The sequence below is a fragment of the Tenrec ecaudatus genome, chromosome 6 (genome assembly GCF_050624435.1).
Source record: "Tenrec ecaudatus isolate mTenEca1 chromosome 6, mTenEca1.hap1, whole genome shotgun sequence".
Taxonomy (NCBI): Eukaryota; Metazoa; Chordata; class Mammalia; order Afrosoricida; family Tenrecidae; genus Tenrec; species Tenrec ecaudatus.
Window position 1 is genome coordinate 58,619,494 of NC_134535.1, and position 24,288 is coordinate 58,643,781.

Consider the following 24,288-nt stretch of genomic DNA (forward strand, 5'->3'; position numbering starts at 1 on the left):
TAAGCTGTTGGATTTCAATTTTTCACTCTTTTAAAAAATTAGGGTAATTTATAATAATGTTGGGAGAATTAGGTAACGTTAACTTAGTGAAAATACGCAAATTAAAAAAACTCTGAAATTTTAAAAGGATCATGCATCTATTTAGAACATAATGATTTTTGTATTACCTTGTCAGAAATGACAATCTTGCTCTTTTTCTTTTTGCAGGTTTGCACTCTAAAGATGAAGCTTATTTTGATTCCTTGCTCATTGTTTTCCTAGTGAAGTATCACTAATCCATCCTACAGGTAGTGTTCTTTTGTAAAAATTAGAGAAAGAAAGCACAATTTCTAGTTTCTCTTGTAAATTATAAAGTGACAAAACTTGTAGTAAGGTTCAAATTCTTTTGATAGCAAGATTGTACTTAGTTTCATTCATATTTCTATTGTACGACCATAATGACATTTGGGTGCAAATAATACAAGCAATGAGTTTTGTGTTATTTCACATCACTTCGAGATGCTAGAAATAAGCTTCAATACCTCTGTATTTTTAAAAATGTAAAACAAAATTGATATTATGGTCACAGTGCAAATATGATTTAAATGAAGTACTATTTTGAAGGGTGAAGGAATTTTAAGTAATAAAGTATTGAATTCTGTTTGCTCACCTATATAATCCGGAATCTAGAAGTAAAATAAGAAGCCTTGGTATTATACTGATTAAGTTCTTGGCTGCTAACCAAAAGGTCGGTAATTTTAACATTCTATGGAAGAATGGTGTGACATTCTGCGTCTGTAGATTACAACCTTGGAAATCCTGTGGGGCAGTTCTACTCTGTCCTGTAGGGTCACTGAGTCAGAATTTAGAAGTGAAGTAACTTAAATGAGGTGGGTTTTTTGTGGGGAGGGCATAATTTTTTGTATATAATAAGGTATGCTAGATAGTTTTGAACATGTTGAATAAGCTAGATTATGTTGTAATTCTTCATTCTTTTTTTTCTGATTTCATTCTTGTAGTTTTTTTTTTAATGGTGTGTTCTACGGTGTAGACTGCCAAGGTGTCATTAAGAAAAACTGCAAGTAAACTCTAAGCATTTATCTTCCTTGGATAACTACTGCTTCAGTTCTTAAATGAAGCCAACATCAGTCCAATGTCTCATCAGTGAAGGCATTCCATTCTCAGCTGTGATGGAAAAGGTTGAGTGGAGGAATTTGATTGTTTTTAAACCAGGCTTCAATGAGAAATTTGAGCTTGACTAATGTAAAACTAAACTTTTAAAGTGTTGATTTAACTATCCAACATAGACAGAGTAGAAAATAATTTCCTTTAGCAAATAGTTAAATAGCTTGGGTTGTTCAAGACTGTTCTAGAATTTTTAAATTTGTAAGACAATATCTGTGCTATGAAGGAAACTAAGCATTGGCTCAGTTGTGTTTCCCTATTTTACAGTTTCTTAGTTAATTTTTATGTTATTTTTTATTTATGTTGCTGTCTGTAGAAATTACCTTTAGTGGGCTCTTGAAAAGTTAGATATATATGCAGATAATTACAGACAGTTGTGGACCAAGAAAACATAAATGTTGGAGACAAGTAACTGTCTCTGCTTCACAAAGGAGATGATATTTGAATTTGGGGTTGAAGAACCAAGAAAACTAGACACAGCTGTGCATAAGTTTTAATGATCATGGAAAAAGACCAGAAAGGTATATACGTAGTTTTCAGATCATGAAGCTGTTATTGTATATATGCCATGCAAAGGATTTGGATTCTATTATTATTAATGAGATTTAAATTAGGGAAGTGATCTGAGTTGTATCCTATTCTAGAATGATTACTCTGGTAGCAGTACACTGAATATAGAAAACCCCAACTGTCTATCATGAGCCCAAACTGCTCTCTTTAGTAGCTGAAACCACTCAGTAAAGAGGAAAAACGCTAGGTTTGCTAGCTACCCGACCAATTTCCATCCAGTTGAATACGTCTTGCGATCCTATAGGATGGGGTAGAACTGTTGTATAGGATTTCACACACTGTAACTCTAGAGCAGCCGTGCTCAACCTTCCTCATGCCGCGACCCTTTCATGTTGTAGTGACCCCAGCCATAACATTATTTTCATTGCTACTTCATAACCGTAATTTTGCCACGATTCTGAATCCGGTGACCCCTGTGAGAGGGTCATTCGATCCCCAGAAGGGTTGGGACCCACAGGTTGAGAACCGCTGCTCTATAAAAACAGCCCAATCGTTCTTTGGTGGGGCAGCTGGTGAGTTTGAGCTGCTAACTCTGTGGTTACAGTACCACCAGGGCTCCTTGACCTCACTAGAAAACACCATTACTTCAGAAGCTGTAAGGAAAGAGCCAGGTGTCATGATGACTGAAACAAATACATCAATAGAGAAAAACAATAGTTATGGAAAGCCTTCAAGAAGAAATACTGCAGAGTGGCCAAGTAAACTAATATTTTAGAAAACAGATACATAATTATATTTTGAAAATACTTTGAAGGATCATATTCATTTTCAGAACATAGTGCTTTTTATAGTAACTTGTCACTCTTCGTAGACTAATGGTTACAGCGGAAATAGAAAGGGTATGGAGAAACTAATATTTGAGCAATTTGTCTCAACTAAGAACATTGAAGGTTTATGGAACAGTTTGGAAGTATATTGTTAGGATGACTAACTTTCTGTGATTCTCATTATTGAATTTATCATCAGGGAAGTCTAAAATTCTTTGCTCATTGCTTGTCCTGCAAGGTAGTAGTTATGGTAGAACCATAAATATAACCAGTTCAGAATGATCAATAAGTGATACATTGTGTTAAACCAAATAGATACATTTTCTGGTTTTTTTTTTTTCCTCTCTCATCAATTTCCAGGCTGGAGAAATTAAGTGTAACAGTTCTTTCATGTATCTGTATATATCAGTAGCTAGGGGTGAAAGTTAATAGTTTGGAACTAAGTAGCCATCCCAAAGGCAGGAGGAAATTTTATGTATCATTGTGTTGAAGAAGAAAATAAAGATAAAGCTCTTTAAATTAATTATAGTCCTTAGGGATAAATAATTTAGAAAATATATTTGGAATATGATTCAAAGTTTTTATACTTCGCTATATAGCTTACTTGAGTTTTAGGCTAATGTATTTAATTTCAAAGAAACATTTTCTTATTCATAAATTAAACAATTTTCAGTGTTCATTTTGTATTATTGGTATTTCTTTTTTGAGATGTGTGATGAAACTAAGAAGAAGAGTTTCCTCATTATATGCTGTGTGAATTTTCCACATCTTTGGCAGACTGTTCCGTGTCTCCCCTTTTCTCTCAGAAGGTACTCTTTAACAGGTAGTTGGTTGGGGACTTTCCTGACACCTACAGAAAAAAAGTGAATGCTGTGGGTAATTACTGAGTCTAGTGATTTTATATGTGAATGATTAATACCAATACTTGTTACATTTTAAATATGGACACATAGTTATTAATAACATATATTACATGGAATTTAGTAATTTAAAATTTTCAATTTATCTTTCTTGCATGAACAGAAAGGGAGCATAATCACCAATAGCTAGATTATGTTTTTTTGTTAGCTTTTATTATGAAAATTTGGGGGAAACTGGTTTCCTTAATACTCTGTTAAGCCAAAAGTTTTGGAAGATCTCCATCAAGAAAACAGAGTTATTCATCAAAAAGTGAAAATTGTGGTGAAGAAACTTTTGAAGATTTACTTTTGAAATACAAGCAAATACAGTTGGAGCTTGAATGTATCAATAAGGATGAAAAATTAGCTTTGAGTAGCAAAGAAGAAAATGCACAGGAAGACTCTAAAACACTGAACATTCAGGACCAAACAAGCACTGATAATGTCAGTATTACAAAAGACTCAAGTAAAGAAGTAGCTCCTGAGGAGAAAACACAGATAAAAACTTTTCAGGCATTCGAATTGAAACCACTCAGGCAAAAATTGACTTTACCAGGAGATAAGAACCGGTTGAAAAAAGTTAAAGATGGAACAAAACCACTTTCCTTGAAATCTGACACTACTGAATCTAGTCAAGGTAATGGAATTAAGTATTTTAGTTATAAATTAATAGTGATTAATTAGTAAACTAGTAAATAGTTTAATGAGTAAATAATTAGTAAACATGATAACTAATGGTTTGATAATATACTTGATTGAAATAATTTTAATCATTTATCTATAAATTCATTTTTTAAACAGACATTGAAAAACTTTTTCCCTTATTTTCTGGTGTTCTTACTGGTCAGGATGTATAATACAGGGCAGAGCAAAAGTGAAAATAGTAGGCACCTAAAGTTCTCTAAAAACTGTTTTAAAATTTGGTATGCAACATGATCGTTTAAGTTTTTTGCTCTATCCTTTATCAAGATATTGCTGTTACTTGATTGTTTTGCTTGAGATTTCAACATGAATGGATATTCCAAGTTTACAAAAATTATTTTTCTTCATTGAGTTAAGCATCTGATTCTTTAATTTGTTGATGTATTGGATTGCTATATTTTCCATTAACTTTTATAAGGTTATACCCTTCGTGTATGCTTAGGATAAATGTAAAAGTTCATGATCTGTCATAGATTTGGCTTAACCTTTTTCATTAAGATATCATGTACTGGCAAATTGCACCCTTTTTTAGTGTTCACTTTTGTAAATTTTGACAAGTGCAGGCCCTTTTTAGTAAACCTCAATCCTCAGTCCACGTGGCAATCACTAATTTGCTTCCCATCTCTATAGCCTAGACTTTTCCACAATGCCATATAAATGGGATTCATGGAACATGTTAACTGAGTTGATTCTCACTCATGGTAACCCCATGAAACCTCACCCTTAGGATGACCTTGGCTGATTTTTCTAAAGAAAATCACCAGGGTTTTCTTTTATGGCACTTCAGGGGTGGACTGGAAGCTGCAGGGTTGGTTAGCAGCTGTGGGTTTACCCTTCCATCTTTTAGTACAGTGCATCTGAGATTCATTAATGTTAGGTTTATCAGTTTCTTCTTTATTTTAGAATAGTGTTCTATTGTAAGAAGCGCTGGTGGTATAATATTTTAAATTGGCCGTGGCGGTAACTTAACAGGGTACTGTTCTGTTGACTACCTAGTAAGTAGGTTCTGACAGAGTCAGATAGCTATTTTTTTCTTCAGTTATTGACTTTTATAAATCCAGTTCTTGTTTGTCGATGCCTTAACAATGCAGTCGAGTTGTAATGTCTGCCAATTGTGTGTACAGTATAATTGTTGTGTGAGGGGGCTTCAAAACGTTTAAAGAAAATAGAGTTAAAAGGTGATAGAATTTTTCCATGAAGCTTTTGAAGTACCCTTGAATTAATATTAGTAAGATGTATCAAAATGAAGAAAGAAGAAAAAGGTGTTGATTAGGTGTAGTTGGTCTTGTCTTAAATATGTTCTAACCTGGGGCCACCCTCCCATTGAGTTCCAAGGTGGTTAATCCTTTAACATACTCTGCCAACTGAAAGAAAGCTTGGTGATTTAAGTTCAGAGAGGCGCCTTAGAAGAAATAGTTGGTGCCATACTGAAAAAAACTCAGGCACTTACGTGTGGAGCGAGGAGCCCAGGTGATGGAGTGCTTACATGGTGGGCCGCAATGCTCAAGGTCACCAGTTTGAAACCACCAGCATCTTAATGGGAGAAAGATAGGTTTTCTACTCCTGTCAAGATTCAAAGTCTCAGCAACCTACAGAGGCATTTGTGCCCTGTTCACCCAGGTCACTGTGAGTCAGCATGGCAGTGAGTTTGGTTTTGGTATATGTAGAGCATGGTTCTGCTCCTGACTTACCTACGCAGGATCTTCAGGAGTCAGAATCAACTTAGAAGCATTAGTCTTTTTAGTTTTCCAATAATTTGCTGTCTTACAGTTTGTTTATCCATTTTCCAGTTGAGAGACATTTAAATTTTTCCAATTTTTGGTGGTTTGAAATAAAGGTTTGCTAATATTTTCTTCTTCAGTGCTGTTGGTCAGCACTGCTTGAGTAACCTCTAGGTTGGCAGTTGAAAACCATCAGTCATTCCTCGGGAAAAAGTGAGACATCTGCTCTTGTAAAGATTTCTAATAACTTAAATCCTAAAAATGACACACACACACACACACACACAGAGGTACCCTGCAGAAACTGGATTTTTTTTCAAAGCTACGTATTTAAATGTTTTACAAAGCAACCTATTACCTTCAAATTACTCTCCTGACACTTAATACATTTGTCAAATATGTGATTCCAATCTTGGAAATGTTTTCCAAACTCATCTGTTTGGATGGCTGATGGCACTTCCCTCGTTTTTTTCTTCACCTTTTCTACTTTGTCTAGTTGCTGTCCTTCATTTCCCTCTTTATTGACAGAAACAAAAAGAAGTTGCATAGAGAGAGGTCAGGTGATGAGTAAGTGCATGGGGCAAGAGAGGCATGCTGTTTTGTTTTGTGTTTGCCTAGGACTGCCGCACTGATGCCTGCATGAGCAGGTACACTGTTGTGGTAGACCAGTCAGTCCTCTGTCAGCCACAAATCAGGCCTTGTTTAGTCACACACTGCTAAAGCAATCTTTTCAGAACCTTTAAATAGAAAGCTTAGTAACAGTCTGACCTGGTGGAACAAACTCCAAATGAGTTGACATTTTCATCTGTTTGGGAAGTTGACATGTCCAGAATGTTGTTTTGTCTTCAGTTGACATTTCACCTTTTTGAAAGGAGGAAAATCACTCTCCACTGAGTTTTTCCCATAGCACTGTCCTTGTAAGCTTTGTTCAACATCACAACAGTTTCTGTGGTACTTTCTGCAGCAGGAAACAAAATTTCACTGCCGTCACCAAAAAAGGAGGTTTGAGTGAAACTGCTTTTCTGAAACAAATTCACTGTGACCACCAGAGAGAACCTTCCCAGGCGACAACACTGGGTGCACTAACTCAGGGAATTGCTGGATGCTCATTTAGTGGGAAAAATGCAGACTAGGAAAGCTCTGCTTCGCACAGTGCAATTCTGCTTTTTTGGTGTACCATCTCATTCATGTATACCTATATATAATTCCTGGCTTATAATTTTTCATGGTGGGTTTAAACTTTTAACTAGTCATGGTTCTATTTCTATTTTTAGTAATATTTTCATTTCCTGTAATTTATTGAATGTTTAAAATGTTATTTTTAAGGTTTTCTTACCTTTACATTTATTTTTTAAATAATTTTTTTGAAAAAATTTTTAGTGGGGGCTCGTACAACTCATCAGAATCTATACATACAACCATTATGTCAAGCATGTTTGTACATTTGTACATTCTCTTTTGACTTGGGCCCTTGGTATCAGTTCCTCATTTTTTCCCCTCCCTCCCCACAACTCACAAACCCTTGATAGCTTATAAATTATTATTTTGGCATGTCTTACACTGTCTGACGTCTCCCTTCACCCACTTTTCTGTTGTCTGTCTCCCAGGGAGGGGGTTATATGTAGATCCTTGTGATCGGTTCCCCCTTTCTACCCAGCTTTCCCCTTCCCCTCCTGGTATCACTACTCTCATTATTGGTCCTGAGGGGTTTATCTGTCCTGGATTCCCTCTGTTTCCAGTTTTGTTTTTTCTAAGTCATTTTATTTGGACTCATATAACTCATCACAATCCATACATACATCAGTTGTGTAAAGCACACTTACATATTCGTTGCCCTCATCATTCTGAACATTTGTTTTCTACTTGGGTTCCTGAAATCAGCTCCTCATGTTTCCAGTTCTTATCTCTACCAGTGTACATCCTCTGGTGTAGCCAGATTTGTAAGATAGAATTGGGATCATGATAGTTGGGGGGAAGAAGCATTGAAGAACTAGAGGAAAGTTGTATGTTTCAATGGTTCATCGGTTCTATACTGCATCCTGATTGGCTTGTCTCTTCACCATGACCCTTCTGTAATGGGATGTCCAGTTGCCTACAGATGGACTTTGGGTCCACAATCTGCACTCCTCATCTTTCACAGTGACATGATTTTTTGTTCTTTGATGACTGATACCTGATCCCATTGACATCTTGTGATCACACAGGCTGGTGTACTTCTCCCATGTGGGCTTTGTTGTTTCTCAGCTAGATGACTGCTTGTTTATCTTCAAGCCTTTAAGACCCCAGGCACTATATCTTTTGATAGCCAGGCACCATCAACTTTCTTCATCACCTTTGTTTATGCACCCACTTTGTCTTCAGCGATTGTTTTGGGAAGGTGAGCATCATGGAATGCCAGTTTAATAGAACAAAGTGTTCTTGCATTGTGGGAGTAACTGAGTAGAGGCCCAATATTCATCTGTTACCTTAATGCTAAACCTGTAAATGTATGTGCATTGATCTATTTCCCCATCATATATAAATATATTTACATATGTACATGCCTGTATTTAGACCTCTATAAATGCCCTTTACCTCCCATTTCTTTCCTCTATTTCCTTTTATTCTTGTCCCAATGTGATGCTCAGCCTTTATATGGGTTTCAGTGATTCCTCTCGGGTCCATTGCCCTTGATCAAGCCCTACTAGGCCTCCTACATCCTCCTCGCCATCGATTTTGGATGACGTGTTGTTCCCTTGTCCCTGGGTTTGTTAACACCTACTTCCTTTCCCCCTGCCTCCTGCTCTCCCATGTGCCCCACGCCCCTGGAACCCTTGGTCCAGTTGTTTTCTCCTCCAGATTGTTTATCCCCACATAATCTAGATAGACCTGCAGACATAAAAATATACACAAAAAGCAAGACAGTGCAAAACAAAGCTACAAAAGAAAACAACAAAAAAGACCCAAAAAAGCCTGTAAATAGTTCAAGGTCTGTTTCATGACATTTAGGAGTGTTTTCAGGTCAAATCTGATGGGGGGCCACGCCCTGTCCCCAAAATATATTTTTAGTATTCCCTCTGGACTTCCTTCCTCTGCTCTCCTTCCTGTTCTGTTGCGTGCCCTTAGTGTTTTGGCTTAGTGTGGTGGGGTCAGATCGGGCACAATTCCTGCACTGTGTCTTCAGTGTTGTCCTTCATAGTGCTATGGATCAGTGAGGGACATTGTGTCTTGTAGTGGGGCCTGCCTCATGGTCCTCTCTGGGCACTGGCTGCTCTGAGCAGGGATATCCATGTCAAGGCTTGGTGGGCGAGGATATGCTCCACTCTCTCTTCTTCCCCCTTCTTTTGCTCTTGTGTGTTCTGATCAGACATGTCCCTCTCCCTGAGGTAATTTCTTCTGGAGGGAAGGGGGACTGTCCACATAGTTGGGATTGGAGCTGACCTTTATATTTCTGTAGCATTTATACATTTTATCCTTTTTTCCTCCCACTTCTCCAATTTTTCCCCATTGGTGTTAGAACACTGTACTAAAAGCATGTAATGCCATAAAATGTGTGCCGGAGCTACATCTCAAATTGTGGTTTATAAACTTTTATTAAGTTTAAATACTTGTAAACATTTGATCTTTTGGTTATTTGGAAGCATATTTGTTAACTTCCAAGCATGCAGGTTTTCTAGCTGTTGTTCAGTCACATCATCAAAGTCTGCACAATACAAGCCCTTTACAATTCTTTATGGATACTTGGTTTATTATCTAGTTTGAGATCAATTCTATAATTGTTTTGCATGTAATTGGAAAATGTATCAATTATGAAATTAAGCTTTTTATGTCACTTGTGTCTATAATAATTGAATTGTTTGGTCTTATCAATTACTGAGGGAAAAATGGTAAGATCTGCCAATACTATGGTGATTTTGTGTTTTCCAGTGTTTATTTTAAATACTTTGAGGCTGGAAAGTTGACTTATTATATATTTGCTTGCTTTATTTCTAATGTTTCCCCCAGATGATTATTTGTGTTTGTGTCACTAACACTGTTTGTTATTTTTACATCTCACATGATTTTAAAATCTTTTAATCTATATTCCTTTGTCTCTAATGTCACTTGTATATAACAAAGTTTGGTTTCATTTCTAATCCACTTTTACAATTTCTTTTACCTGGAACATAAAGTTCATTCACATTTGATTAGTGATATTTGGCTTTATTTAATTTTTCTGCACCTTTTAAATTATTTTTCTGTATACCTCTTTTTAAAAATTAGTTGTTAAGAACACAGTTTCTGGTTTCATCTCGATTATTCCAGGCTTGTAGCATAAATTCTTATCAGTGTTTTCTCACCTTCTCTGGAAACTTTAGGGAGCCCTGGTTGCATAGTGGGCTGCATACTGAGCTGCTCACTACAAGGTCAGCAGTTCGAAAACCCCCAACTCCTACAGCAAAAGGGGAAGCCGCCAACTCCTGTAAATATGGAAAGTTCTGTGTGTCCTTTAGGTTCACCATGATTCAGAATTGACTCTGGAAGGGAGTTGCTCTTCTGGGATTTTTATCTGCGTTTTCTCCACTCATTGCTTGTATGTGTATGTGCAGACAAACATTAATTTTTATTGTGAGAGGATATCACTAACTCAATTACGTTAATGTGCCTTAATTACTTAAATATATAAGTGAAAATATACACAACAAGACGTACCCATTCAGTAATTTCTAGACATAATTATCAGTGTCTTTGGTTGGGTACAGTTTTCAAAATGTAGTGGTTATTATTTCTCTTTAGTTTTATTCTGTCTGGCTTTAGACTCTGTTTCTCAATATGACTTTGTCTCCATTTGGTTCTGTGTGTGCGCATACTTTTTAAAAAGAGCACACCCAATTTTCAAGGGTAACACTTTTCACTAATGGGTTAATTTGTTACTTTGTTTAAAGCTGACTTCAAAGGATACTTTAAATTTTAAATTTAACAAATAATAACATGCTGTAGTATCAGGGACTCCTCCAGCTTCAATATATCAATTACATCTTCAAGAGTTTGAAGTACTGTTTCACATTTTTCCTCTTTTTATCAGGATCCATCTCTCTTGTCCCTACTGATGAGCCTGTTCAGTAGTGGGAACTAGACACCATAGTTTGGGTCTCAATGAAGAGGAGGCAGTGGTTCATGGAGACAGTCCTGTTAGTCCATTCCTTCTGTAATGTGTTTTCTTTCATTTTCTTTTGCTCTGGACAAATGGATACCCATACTTCTATTCTCACTCTCTCCCCTTTTTTTCTTCACTGCCATCCAGTCAATTCGGACCCCTAGCAACCTTAAAAGTGCAGAGTAGAAGTGCCCTTTTTGGTTTTCAGGGCTGTAAATCTTTTTTTTTTAACTTAATGTTTTTATTCCTGTATCCAATATACTTTTGTTTATCAATTTATTGGGGGCTCGTACAATTCTTATCACAATCTATATATACATCCATTGTGTCAAGAACACATGTACATTTGTTGCCATCATCATTCTCAAAACATCTGCCTTCTACTTGAGCCCTTAATATCTGCTGCTCATTTACCCCCCTCCCTCGCCACTCCCCACTACCTCATGAACCCTTCATCATTCATAGATTATTATTTTGTCATATATTACACTGTCTGACGTCTCCCCCTGCCCTCTTCTCTGCTGTCCCTCCCCCAGGGAGGAGGCTATGCGTAGATTCCTGTAATCAGTCCCCCTTTCTATCCTACATTGTCTCCACCCTCCAGGCATCGCCACTCTCATCACTGGTTCTGGAGGAGTCATCTGCCCTGGATTCCCTGTGTTTCCAGTTCTTATCTGTACCAGTGTATATCCTCTGGTCTAGCCAGATTTGCAAGGTAGAATTGGGATCATGATAGTGGGGGGGAGGATAAATCTTTTAAGGAGCAGAAACCTCATCTTTCTCCTGTTGGTTTCAAACTACTGACCTTGTAGGTAGCAGCCCAACACATAACCCACTATACCATCAGGGCTTTTTGTGTATTTAAAACTTTTTATTACGACAGTATTTGAGCTTCCAGTCGAAAAACTTAAACACCTATTCCTCTTCAGCCTCTGTTCTTTAACATGTGTCAAGGAAAGACTAATTTATACTTAGAAGTCCCTTCACTTCCCATTTTCTCAAAAAACCAATGCAGCTTAATTTTCTGCCTCAGTCACAATACTCAAACTACTCATAACAGGGTTAGCTATGATCTAATTGCAAAATTCAAGGGACAAATGTCATTTATTCATAAAACCAAAATTAATTGAGCATATTATTCTGGGCTTTTGGAACTAACTATATCAATAAACAAATAGACACTCATGCCTTCATGGGCATATATTTCAGAAGGGGAGGCAGATCACATAGACATGAAAGCACATTGTTATGTTAGAAGAAAACTTGATAGAAAGTGAAAATAAAGTAAGGATGGGGGAAGAAGATGTAAATTGCAGCATTAATAGGGCAGTCAACTTAGACCTCAGTATGGAAGATGAGATTTAAAGACTTGGAGGCAGTGAGGGGATTTTTCTAGGCAAAGGTTTCCATTGTGGTTCTGGTCTGTGATTGTGAAGGATGTTGGTAGAAGTGCAAATTCTGGTGGTTCTAACTTACTAGCCACTCTGGGGTGTAAAATTAAGCCTTAATGCTCCCATAAACCTTTATAGCATTGTTTCCCAGAGTGGAAGATCCTGTCTCTCTGCTGGGGCATGGGGTGCTGGAATAGTCCTGGTGGTGTGCAAAAACTGAGATACCTACATTGTCTTCTGGATTGTGGGCAGTAGTACTAGCATTTTAATTGCACGGGGGAGAGTCTAAGTAGTTTTTCTGGAAATTGGTCACGCTTCCTCTCTCCCCACCTCCATATTATAATAAATAAACTTGGCACTTTTACAGGACAAAGTGTGTCCTTATGAGGGGTTTTCAGAAAGTTCTTAAAAACGGTTGCACTATCTTTCAATTCCTTTCCACAAACTTTTTGAAGCCCCTTGTAGAAATGGAAGGAGTTTCTGCTTACACATTATTGTGAAGAAATGGAAGGAGGATTATCTGAAATGAGAGTAAGTTTGTAATGTCACATGTGAATGGGTATGGTTCATCGCCCAGTGAACTTGAGGTAGAGGGCCGCTGCTTGAAGTATGTTTGGGTTCACCCGGGTGCAGTTTGGTGCACTTTCCTAATTCTTTAGAATGAAAGAGTACATGCGCAAGCATTAATTTGTGGTTCAGATTGTTGCCTGATGCATGAGTAACATTCAAACACATTTTCATTTCTGAAACAAGCATCAAAGCAGAATCACACACTCTCAGATTTGGATGCTTACTTTTCTAAAGCCTTGATTAGTAATTACTGTAGTCATTGAATTAGCTGTTTATTCTTTTACCAGTAAACCCACTTATGCAATCAGATTAGGATATTTGGAACAGTAGCAGATGTAGTGTGGAAAAATCACCAACCTTGGAGTTTTAGACTTAATTTGCCTCTTAGTTTTTAAACATTATCTAATCTAAAGAAAGATTCTATATTCACTGGTTTTCAATGCAGAACTTTTGGTGGTATCCTAGTACATGTGAACATCATTGTTTGATTTGTAAGGTAATACATAAATGTGGGGTTTTATAAACTCCATCAGGAATGTGGGCCCATGGCTAGAATTCTGGAAAAAAATGTCTTATGTGAATGGACTTAAATTTGTTGATATTTATTACTATTTATGCATAAGACTACAAATCTAATATAACCCCAAATATTCAATATATTTCAGCTTCAGAGGAGAGAAGTTTATCAGTGTGGATTATGTATTTAGTAATGAAGCTTCTTGTCCGCTACTTATAAATTGTTATCTTTTTGAAGTAATTATTTTAGACATGTGTAAAGTATAATTTCAGCTTATTACTATTTTGTGTAATTTTGCCTTTAATGACTATTACTGACTTAAATTTTATTTAAGATTGAATATGGTTTTCAGAATTTCTAAAGGGACTGCTTTATTTTAAAGGATTAGAAGATAAAGAACAAAATTTAACGAGAAGAATTAGTACATCAGATATTTTGTCTGAAAAGGTAAGATACAGTTCTGTGGTATTAATATCTGTAAGTCTGATTTTTGCATTACTTTTTTTCTTTTTTTGAAATGGAAATTCTGTTTTGCTGTGACCCTATTGGTATACAGCCTTCAAGATAAGAAAACGTAGAATGATAGTCGTTTTCCACTGGATTCTATAAATCTTTAACGGAAATGTTAGAGGATATATATATTTTTAAGTTTCATTTTGATTTGGAGATCTCTTCCCATTATGTTTGGGGATTTGTCTTCTCTGTTCCAGCTGAGCATAGACAGAGCTGACCTTATGTCCAGTCTGGTTCATTCTCTTACTAGCCGAGTGACCTATGTCACCTACTTAGCCTTTGCGTACCTGTGTGTCTTTGTTCTTTTTAAATAGTTTTATTGGTATATAATTCACACATACAAGTTCAGTAGTTCAATATTAAGAAGAGTTATATCATCACTGCAATCAAATTGAGAACATTTTCTTCTTTCTTGTACTTCCTGGTATTAGTTCCCCATTTTCCCCCAACCTCCCCTTCCATATCCCCTAGAAACCATTAGTCCAGTTTACTGTCTTCTTAGATTTACCTATCCTGGGTTTCACATACAGGAAAACATACCTCAAAATCCAAAAAACTAACAAGAACAACAAAGAAAAACAGAAAAACCTCCAACTAAAAGAAAACAAAATATTAAACAAACCAAAAAATTACTGCCCTTGAGTCAATGCTGAATCTATAGAACAGGGCAAAACTGGCCCTGTGAGTTTTAGAGACTAACTGTAAGAAGTAAAAAGCTTTAGGAGCTCGAAGCCTTTCTCCCTCAGTGAGGCTGGTGGTTTTGAACTGTGGCCCTTGTGGATTGCAGCCCAAGTGGAAACCACTACACCAATAGCACTTTTGAACTTGCCAGTGCGCTCTGCATAATACAAGGCTATTCACATCCTTGGTCTGTGGTCAGAGAGGATTCATCAGAGGTTTGATCCATGTGGTTCCCCTTCACTTCTTGTTTCTTCTAAGCAATTTTAAAATGGATCAAAAGGATCAAATCAAAAGGAGATCAAATCATAAAGTCATATATTTTAACCTTTTACAGTGCTCTAATCCATTTTATAATGCTCACTGTCTGATAACACGGCTATTCATATCCCTTGGGATTCATTGGGGACTTAATCTATGTGTGAATTCTGTCATCCATATCCTTCTGCAAACCAGGTGTTCCCAACTTAAGCTCTGTGACCATTCCCACCTTCAGATGGGGATTTCATGGATCACACAGGCTGGTCCGCTGCTTCTGTGTGCACTTCTGTGATACTTCATTTAGATGGCTGCTTGTTGAAGTCAGGTCTTTAAGACTCCAGACCCTATTCTTTTTTTTTGTTATTGTCACTTGTATTTATTTTGAACTAATTTGGTGTGCAGTGATTTAAAAGCTTAAGATAATTTACTCTAGGGAAAAAATTACATATCCCTTTTGGGTGTCTATCAATCTGAAAATCTTTCGTTTCTCCCTATTGTTCTCTTTCTTCAAAAATAACAATATGTAACAAAGAAATTGGAGCAAAGCAATTATGCAAAAGATCCCAATCGTTTTGATTTTGAAGGTTTTTTTTGGTTGAAGTCTTACCAATGATAACATTTTATTTCCTTGATTTATTTTTCAGACCCTATTCTTTGTGATAGCTGAGCACCATCTAGTTTCTTGACCATATTTTGCTCTAGCACCCATATATTCTTTGTTCTCGTCATGGAATGCGGGAGAGAGGTGAACATCACGCAGGGCCATGTCATACGAACTGTTTGTTCATAGATTGGGGCTAGGATTAAGTTTGAGCTGGGGATTGTTTTGAGGTTTCATTCAGAAAAAGTACAGAAAGATTAAGACCTGTATCTGACATGATACAGGAACGTAACAGCCCAAGCCTTCTCTTTATTGGATTAGAGAACTTACATAATAAACAGATTTGTGCTATTAAGGTTTTCATTCGTTTTTATGTCAAAATAGAAATGTTCAAAGAACCTGGAAACTTTAGGAAAAATGGTAATGAATTTGGGGACTATAATTCAATAATATATGTATATATGTAAAATAGGTATGTATATACCTATGTATCTTTGAATATATAATATATCTGAAATAAAAATGACATTCAAGTTTTACAAATAAGGTAAAATTCATTTGGGAAGGTTACGTGATTTGCTTAAAGTTAGATATGATTAAAGTGTCAGAACAGAAAGTTGAATGAGGTTTCTCTGACTCCTAGTTCAGCGTTCTTTTTGTTATTTCAGTAGTGCATCAAGTAGCTTATAATTGTAGGTCAGAATCAGTGGTTTCTTATTTTCAACCAAAAAGTAATAGTTACAAAAAGCAAATATTTTTAAGTCTTATTGAAACAGTGTTGTTCTCTTTACTTTATTACACTCTGGATTAGCACTAGCCAATAATAATTCTCTGAAGGGGGGAACTTTCCTAAGTCTATGGTCTTCAGTAATGGTGGCCATTAGCCACATGAGACTAGCAAGCACTTGAAATGAGGTTAGTATGACTAAAGTTAATTTTGTTAATTTTAAGTTTGTCATATGTAGCAATCATCTTTGACAGCGTAGCGCTAGAGCTTCAGCACCAACAATAGGATATTATAGATACGATGCTATGTGTAAATGAATTAGAGCTAAGAAGGAGTCATGATAATTTTAAAACTCATTCCATACAAATATTTCTCAACAGCAGAAGGTGTAATTATATTCTGGTTTGGGTAAACTGAGAACCCCGATGGCACTGTGGGGTAAGAGTTGGACTGTTAACCATAAGGTTGGTGGTTCAAACCCACCATTTGCTCCACATGAGAAAGACGAGTCTATCTGCTCCTGTAAAAATGTATAGCATTGGAAACCGTATATTGGGATGCTATGAGTTGGAGTCGACTCGGTGGCAGTGTGTGTGTGTGTGTGTTTGGGTTAGGGTAAACTGAAGTATTAAAAAGTATGTATTGATAGTTCAGTAGGGATTTAGAGTCATTCATATTGTGGGGAAACCAGTATGTAGGAGACCTATTTCTTTATGCTGAGAAATAGAAGTAATTGAATTTTAAGGGAAAAATGTAGTCACCACTCACCTGCAAGGAAAAGTTACTAGATAAATGTGCCTTCTACACAAAATATGCCTAGAATGGCTTCAAGAGGTTGGTGGAGGAAAGTTTCGCTTTGAATGAACAGTTTGAAGCCCCCATGTAGAGTTTTTTGCATTTAACTTAAGGGAAGGTGATGCTAAGGAATCCTCCCAGCACACCAAAACTCAAAAACCTCAAGTAAGAGCCTCTGATTAACATTTTAAATGTTATATTTTAGCTAAAATTAGAGGATGTTTTCATTTAAAAAATCTAAAAAACATTGGGAATGTCATTTTGAAAACAATTCTCAAACATCTGCATTTAACATGCCTTTTTAATTTAGCTTCATTATTTAGCCAAGAAAAGTCTTATGCTTTTAAAATATGCAGGTAAATAAATATAACTCTTAGAGTGCATAATGTTCAAATTTAAGCCTATTTCTATAGATGTTCTTCAGTAACTTCAAGGATTGAAAAGTACACATAAAAAGGAAATTTATAAATTTGAGTCTTGACATTCAAGGTACTTGTTTCCTGTATTCCTTGAGAAGGTAGCAAATCATAAGATTATGGAACATGAGTATTTCATTAACAGTTGTTGCTGTAAGGTGGTGAGTATTGCTCCCGTATCCGATCTTCCTTCAGTGTTCCATTACAGTTATCCTTGTGGCGTGTAATAATTGCAGGTTGGTTGGCATCATTATTGATACACAGCAAAGGATGTAGCGTGCATCATGTGGATAGGAAACTACATTTAGTAGAAAACTACTCAACCCTACCTTTACCTTTCATATGTGTGTGTATATATATATATATATATATCATAGTCAGTAATTTTGACTGTATACGAACAATGATGATAATAAGATATATGTAGAATATTTTATTAAGATAGTCTAACTCTTAGACTTAAGTCTTCATTTCTTAGCTCTTTTGGGTTCTTTTAAATTTTGGGTTTTTAAAAAAAATTATTTTAAGGTCTTTGATTATTTTTATTAAAAGATCATTTTATTGGGGGCTCTTAGAAATCCTTATGTACATCAGTTTATCAAGCATATTTGTACATGTATTGCCATCATTATTTTCTAAACATTTACTTTTTTGTAAAAAAATAATTTTATTAGGGGCGGTTCTTACAGCTCCTTTGATCATCCCATCCACTGTGTCAAGCATATTTGTACATATGTTGCCATCATTTTCAAAACATTTTCTTTCTACTTGAGCTCCTTGTTTTTTTTCCTCCCTCCTCCACCCTGCCTCCTTCTTGAACCCTTGATAATTTATAAATGATCATTTCATCTTTTAATTTTTATTTTCATGTTACTCTCTTTCTAGTACGGAAGGGCCATTACATGCTAGTCTCTAATCCTTCTCCTTTTTCTTCAGACTTCCACTTGATCAGTTGTTAGTTCTTCCCTCATTCCACCCTCCCATTGTACATGTATGCATATATATAAACCTACACATATTTACATATATACATCTATCCTCCACAAATTGATCTGTTTTTTGTAGGCACTGAATTAGAGTGTTAGGTTATTTAGAATATAAAGTAATTTAGTTTCCTTATTTTATCTCCATTTGCTTATTAAATATTTGCCTTTAAATTAACATTAAATTTGGTTATATAAAAATTTTATAATTTGGTAAATGTTTTAAAGGTCACAAAATGGAATTTAAAAATTGTCGCTTTTTTTCTTTCAAAGAAACTTGGTGAAGATGAAGAGGAGTTATCTGAATTACAGCTTCGTCTTTTGGCTCTTCAATCAGCTAGTAAAAAATGGCAGCAAAAAGAACAACAGGTGATGAAAGAAAGCAAAGAGAAGTTGACTAAGACCAAAACTGCACAGCAAAAAGTTAAGAGCAGCACAAAGACTCATTCGACCAAAAAAGTTAGCACCACGGGTAATCATTGCTGATTTTCTCTATCAATATAATTTTATGTTTTTAATACCGAATTTTGAGTTTGGGAAATTATAGGACTGAAATGGAGAATAATCTGTGAACAGAATTTAGCACAACCAAATATGACTTAAAATAATTTCTAAAACTAGCTTCTAAAAAATTCTGACGTTCTAATACAGTGGTTTCTGCATTTTTTAATTTAAAGCTAAACAAGCCTTGCGTAAGCAGCAAACAAAGGCATGGAAGAAACTACAACAACAAAAGGAACAAGAAAGACAGAAAGAGGAGGACCAGAGGAAACAAACTGAGGAAGAAGAGAGAAGGAAAAGAGAAGAAGAAATTAGAAAAATTCGAGATCTCTCAAATCAGGAAGAGCAGTATAATCGATTCATGAAATTGGTTGGTGGGAAGAGGAGATCAAGAAGTAAAGTAAGGAATGCCGGATAGTTTTATCCAACATAGCACTGTTAAAAATAAAGCCAAAACTTTACTCAAATTCAAGTTTACTTAAAGTCTTAACTAAATTCAGCCAACTTTAAAAGAATTAAAAAAAAATCTTAGGTTAGATGTTTGTATAAGGTAAGGTGCTTCTGAGTCAATTTTGACTCATAATCTTTCTTTACAGAATAGGAATTGCCAGCAGTGTTTTCTAGGTTGTACTGCTAGCCCTGGGTTATGGATGTCAAATTCACTAGCAAATCTTTGCCCTTATCTAATGATAGGTAAATTGGTCCTCACTTGGAAAGACTAGATTAATGCTTGCTTCTCCAACAAATTCTTTATCCAAAATCACCTTCATTTGTTGCTAATGCATCTTTTAAATTCTTGCACTAAAGTAAGATTTAACATTAACCATAACGTACAAATTCTTAAGGTACATGAGCGAATCTCATTCATAATTCAGGAGCTGCCTATGATCTCCACGGGAGCCTATCTACCTAGATGTTCCTCCCGTAGCGCTTTCCGATGAGTTGGAATCAGCAGCCTTTGGGTTAGCAGCACAGCACTAAGATATTATCCTTGTGTTTGATACAGCTTGTGATACGATTTGCAGAATGGGAGAAGTAGGTGATAATTGGGGCTGAGTCTTTTGTAGTTAGAAATGTTAAAGTAGGGGGCGGGAGGGGGCAGCTGATACCAAGGGCTCAAGTAGAAAGAAAATATTTTGAGAATGATGATGGCAACAAATGTACAATGTGCTTGATACATGGATGTATGTATGGATTGTGATGAGTTTTATGAACCCCCAATAAAATTATTTTAAAAAGAAGGAATAATAAAAGTAGAAGAAATGGAAAGAAGACTATAAAATTATGGTTAGGGAAACATTTTTTAGCTTTTTCATAATTTTCTGCTTAAAAGTAAGTAGGATTACTAAATTGTAGTAAAGATTTTATTTTAAAAAATGACTGTTCTCTAAAGCATAGCGGTAGAATTTCATTAATTTTTCGTTGTTTAGTAATGTAGAATCCGCAAAGTACCAGATTAATTGGAATGAACTATTTCAGAAAGTATTATTGAATCATCATATAGTAGTGGTTTATGTGTACACTACTATCTATACATGTATACTAGTGGTAGAAGTGTGTTTCTGATTTTGTATTCAGTAATTATTAAGCATTGTATAAGACATTGCTGGTGACTTAGCAAGTCTCTGTTTTATGGATAGTGTACCAGAGTGAGCTGCCAGTTTATTTATCTAGTGCTGTTATCAGTGACAGTGTTCAGAATTTTGAGCTTTAAAAATATTAAACGTTATTAAAAGTAAATGCTAATTGGAGAGAGTCAGGAATTTGATTTGGCTAGGTAAGGAGTATTACAAATATTCATATTTAGAATTTTAACAGGCGTGTTGATAGATTTTCTCTAGTGATAATTTGTGCTTTGCTCTTCATCTGGAAAAGTTTTGCTCGTTTTTGTTTTAAAAACAGATTTCAAAACCTGTCAATTCAAAGTTTTTAGTGGCATTTTAGTTATCATTAGTTGATTCCTAATTAAACTGTGTTACTGGATTCGTTTGAAAACATTCTAAACATTTTTCTTTTTTTTGATAGTTTTGATTTTTATTTAATGTAAATACTATTTTTTATTTAATCATTTTATTGGGGGCTTGTACAATTCTTATCACAATCCATACTTACATCCATTGTGTCAAGAACACATGTACATTTGTTGTCATCATCATTCTCAAAACATTTGCCTTCTACTTGAGCCCTTAATATCTGCTGCTCATTTTCCCCCTTCTTCCCCACTGTGCATTCATTTAGTCTTGCTATTAGAGGTTATTAAATGCTCAAGAACTTGGTTTTATTTTATAGATGAATAACAACTAACTGAAATGTCATTGATGTAAGTAATCTTTGCTCTGTTCTAGTCCATCTCTCTGAGACAGCTCTAAGTTATGAACCACAGTGTATTTGTTATTTAATTTGGATTTCCAAAAACAGATGTGATAGGAAAGTTTCTAACTAGGAGACTGATCTTTGATACTATTCCCTAGAAGATAACTTGTTTTCTAATTTCTACCAAGGAAGAACCTCAGGAAAGTGTTTTGAAACTGAGAAACTTTGTTGTATACTTAGTCTTCAGATCCTGACTTGAGGCGGTCCTTAGATAAGCAACCTACTGATAGTGGAGGAAGCATTTATCAGTATGATAATTATGAAGAAGTTGCTATGGATACAGATAGTGAAACCAATTCTCCAGGTAAGTGTCAAAATGTGAAACATTTGTATGTTTTTAATTCTTACTAGATAATAGTCAAATAGCTCCCCGAACTTTTGAAGTAAAGTGAGGTTTGATGGTAGATTGTATAATCCTAGACATTAATTGCTTCTGTCATCGCTTAGGGAACAGATCACAAAATTTCCAAGCCAAGCATTTCTTTCTAGACAGCTTACTTAAATTTTGTAAACTGACCTACTGTCCTGAAAAGTGAAGATTGTAAAAGATGAGAATGCTGCTCTTAAAACTTTGGAAACTAGGGATTTAGGAGAGGAGATGGGTCAGTTAGGGTGCGATGTAGTACCGATGAAGAACACAGCTTTCCCCAGATCCTGGATGCCTCCTCCCCCCAACTACCATGATCCGAATTCTACCTTGCAGGGCTGGATAGGGCAGAGGTTGTACACTGGTACATATGGGGGCTGGAGGCACAGGGAATCCAGGGTGGACGATAACTTCAGGACCAGGGGTGTGAGGGGCGATGCTGGGAGAGTGGAGGGTGAGTGGGTTGAAAACGGGGAACTGATTACAAGGATCCACATGTGACCTCCTCCCTGGGAGATGGGTGCCAGAGAAGGGGGGAAGGGAGACTCCGCATAGGGCAAGATATGACAAAATAACAATCTGTGGATTATCAAGGGCTCATGAGGGAGGGAAGAGCGGGGAGGGAGGGGAAAAAAAAAAGAGGACCTGATGCAGAGGGCTTAAGTGGAGAGCAAATGCTTTGAGGGTGATTAGGAGAAAGAATGTGCGGATGTGCTTTATACAATTGATGTATGTATATGTGTGGATGTGATAAGAGTTGTATGAGCCCCTAATAAAATGTAAAAAAAAGAAAAAATGATTAGGGAAAAGAATGTACAGATGTGCTTTATACAATTGATGTATGTATATGTATGGATTGTGATAAGAGTTGTATGAGCCTCTAATAAAATGTTTAAAAAAAAACAAAAACTTTGGAAACAACACACATAAACTTAGATCTCGTAACACTCTGTCTGAGATACTCTGTGCTTTAGTTGGGGGCAGGAGTCTTTCTTGCTTGTAGAGTTTCTCTTTTCCTCCAGTGATGGTAAATGAGAATTTGGAGGTGGAAAGCGGCACCAGTGCATCTCAGGAAAGACTGGTGAGAAGTGATCAGAGCTGTGCCTCAGGTTGCACATCCTAGAAGCTGCCTCTTTCTTGTCTGGCAGTGGGAGACCCATTCTGGATACACGAGGCTTCGGTTGTTAGAGAATGCATTTGGCTTGGAGAAGCAGCAGTTGTTGCTAAAATGTGAGGACACATACATTAGGTAGTGTTTTCTTTCTGTCATTTCAGTACTCTCTTTTTGACCCACATGAGAGAACGATTGAGGTCTCCACAACACTCTTCCTTCTGTTATGCCACTGGTGAAATTTGAGGAACTGTTGTTTATTATCTTAAAATGTATGTAGCCTTACCTGCTCTGTCCCCTGCTATAAAAAGCAGAATAAAGAGCGCTTGGAAAAACTGAAAGCCAGCTAAAGTGAATGGCTAGCCTTTTGATGTTTATTAAGGGCAATTTAAAGAGATGGAAGCGGCATCATAGAGATTAAAAACTTTATCAGAATTTGGTATAAAATCCAAAGTGCACTCTACTTAAACGTAATTCTTCAAAGATACCATAGCATTTAACTTTTCCTTTTGAATTATTTATTCTCTCCTCCCCTTCTACCCTGTTTTTGTTTTTAAAACAGCTCCCTCACCAGTGCAGCCACCGTTTTTCTCTGAATGTTCTTTGGGATATTTTTCTTCAACATCATCCATTTCTTTGCCTCCACCACCTCAGGTTTCTGTAAGTTTCAGTTGATAGAAAAATCTCTTGTTTTTCTCTTGTATTCTAATTTGTTAACAGTCTCTGTCCTGCTTTGTTTTGAAATATTGGTGTGCAGTTAATATAATACGTGATTATGGTTAAAGACGGCTTTTAAAAATCAGAATTATTAACCAGGATTAAAGTTTTGGAACTATAGAATGGACAGTTGGTATTTTTTTCCCAGGCTGTTCATTTGATAGGTTGTCCATAAATTAACCTCCTGTTGGTTTTCTTTCAGTACCTGACATGTGTCCTTTTTTTTTTTTTTGGCTTCTCAGCAAGTAGTGTCTCAGAAAATTTAGCCCAAAGCAGAATTAGAATTAACTACTATTTGGAATTTTAAGGATGCATTGAAAATTTAATCTCTTGTTTGATAAACACTTAACCCGTGGAAGTAAATTTCTTTCCCCGATTTTCCTCTTAAGAGAAATAACCCATCCCCATTTACGAAAAAGGGTGGTCCTAGCTGTAGGGGAGAATCGTAAAGTAAAAGTTCTGAGGTTATTTTTAGGATTCAGAGAGGTGCTCTGTCATTTCATCCAGGTCCTAGGTAAATGCCTAGTGTCTCCCTAGGGAGTGGATGGTGACAGTAATCTTAGAACAGAGAGACAAGAGAGAGAAAATAGAGATGTTATGGAAAATAAATACGCAAATGTCAAGAGAAATATTTAAATATTGTTGAAGTAACAAACTGTTCCAAATCATATTTCTGTATATGTTTTTTATAGATAATTTCTTTAAAAAGAAAAGAAAACAAAAAATTTTATTTTGTGCTCCTGATTATCAATAGGTCTACTTGTTTCAAGGTAGTTTACTAGAGGAAAGTGGTGGTACAGTGGGTAAAAGCAGTTGGTTATTAACCGT

The 24,288-nt window shown here is 36.0% G+C and overlaps 1 protein-coding gene across 1 annotated transcript in view; it reads left to right on the plus strand.

Moving 5' to 3' along the window:
- The window catches only part of ZFC3H1 (zinc finger C3H1-type containing), a 62,392-nt gene that overhangs the window by 2,577 nt on the left and 35,527 nt on the right, over positions 1-24,288 (plus strand). Inside the window, exons 2-7 of the mRNA XM_075551273.1 lie at positions 3,621-4,037; positions 13,800-13,864; positions 18,665-18,863; positions 19,069-19,292; positions 21,446-21,569; positions 23,306-23,403. Of these exons, the coding sequence (XP_075407388.1) occupies positions 3,621-4,037; positions 13,800-13,864; positions 18,665-18,863; positions 19,069-19,292; positions 21,446-21,569; positions 23,306-23,403 (1,127 nt within the window). The remainder of the gene's footprint in view (positions 1-3,620; positions 4,038-13,799; positions 13,865-18,664; positions 18,864-19,068; positions 19,293-21,445; positions 21,570-23,305; positions 23,404-24,288) is intronic.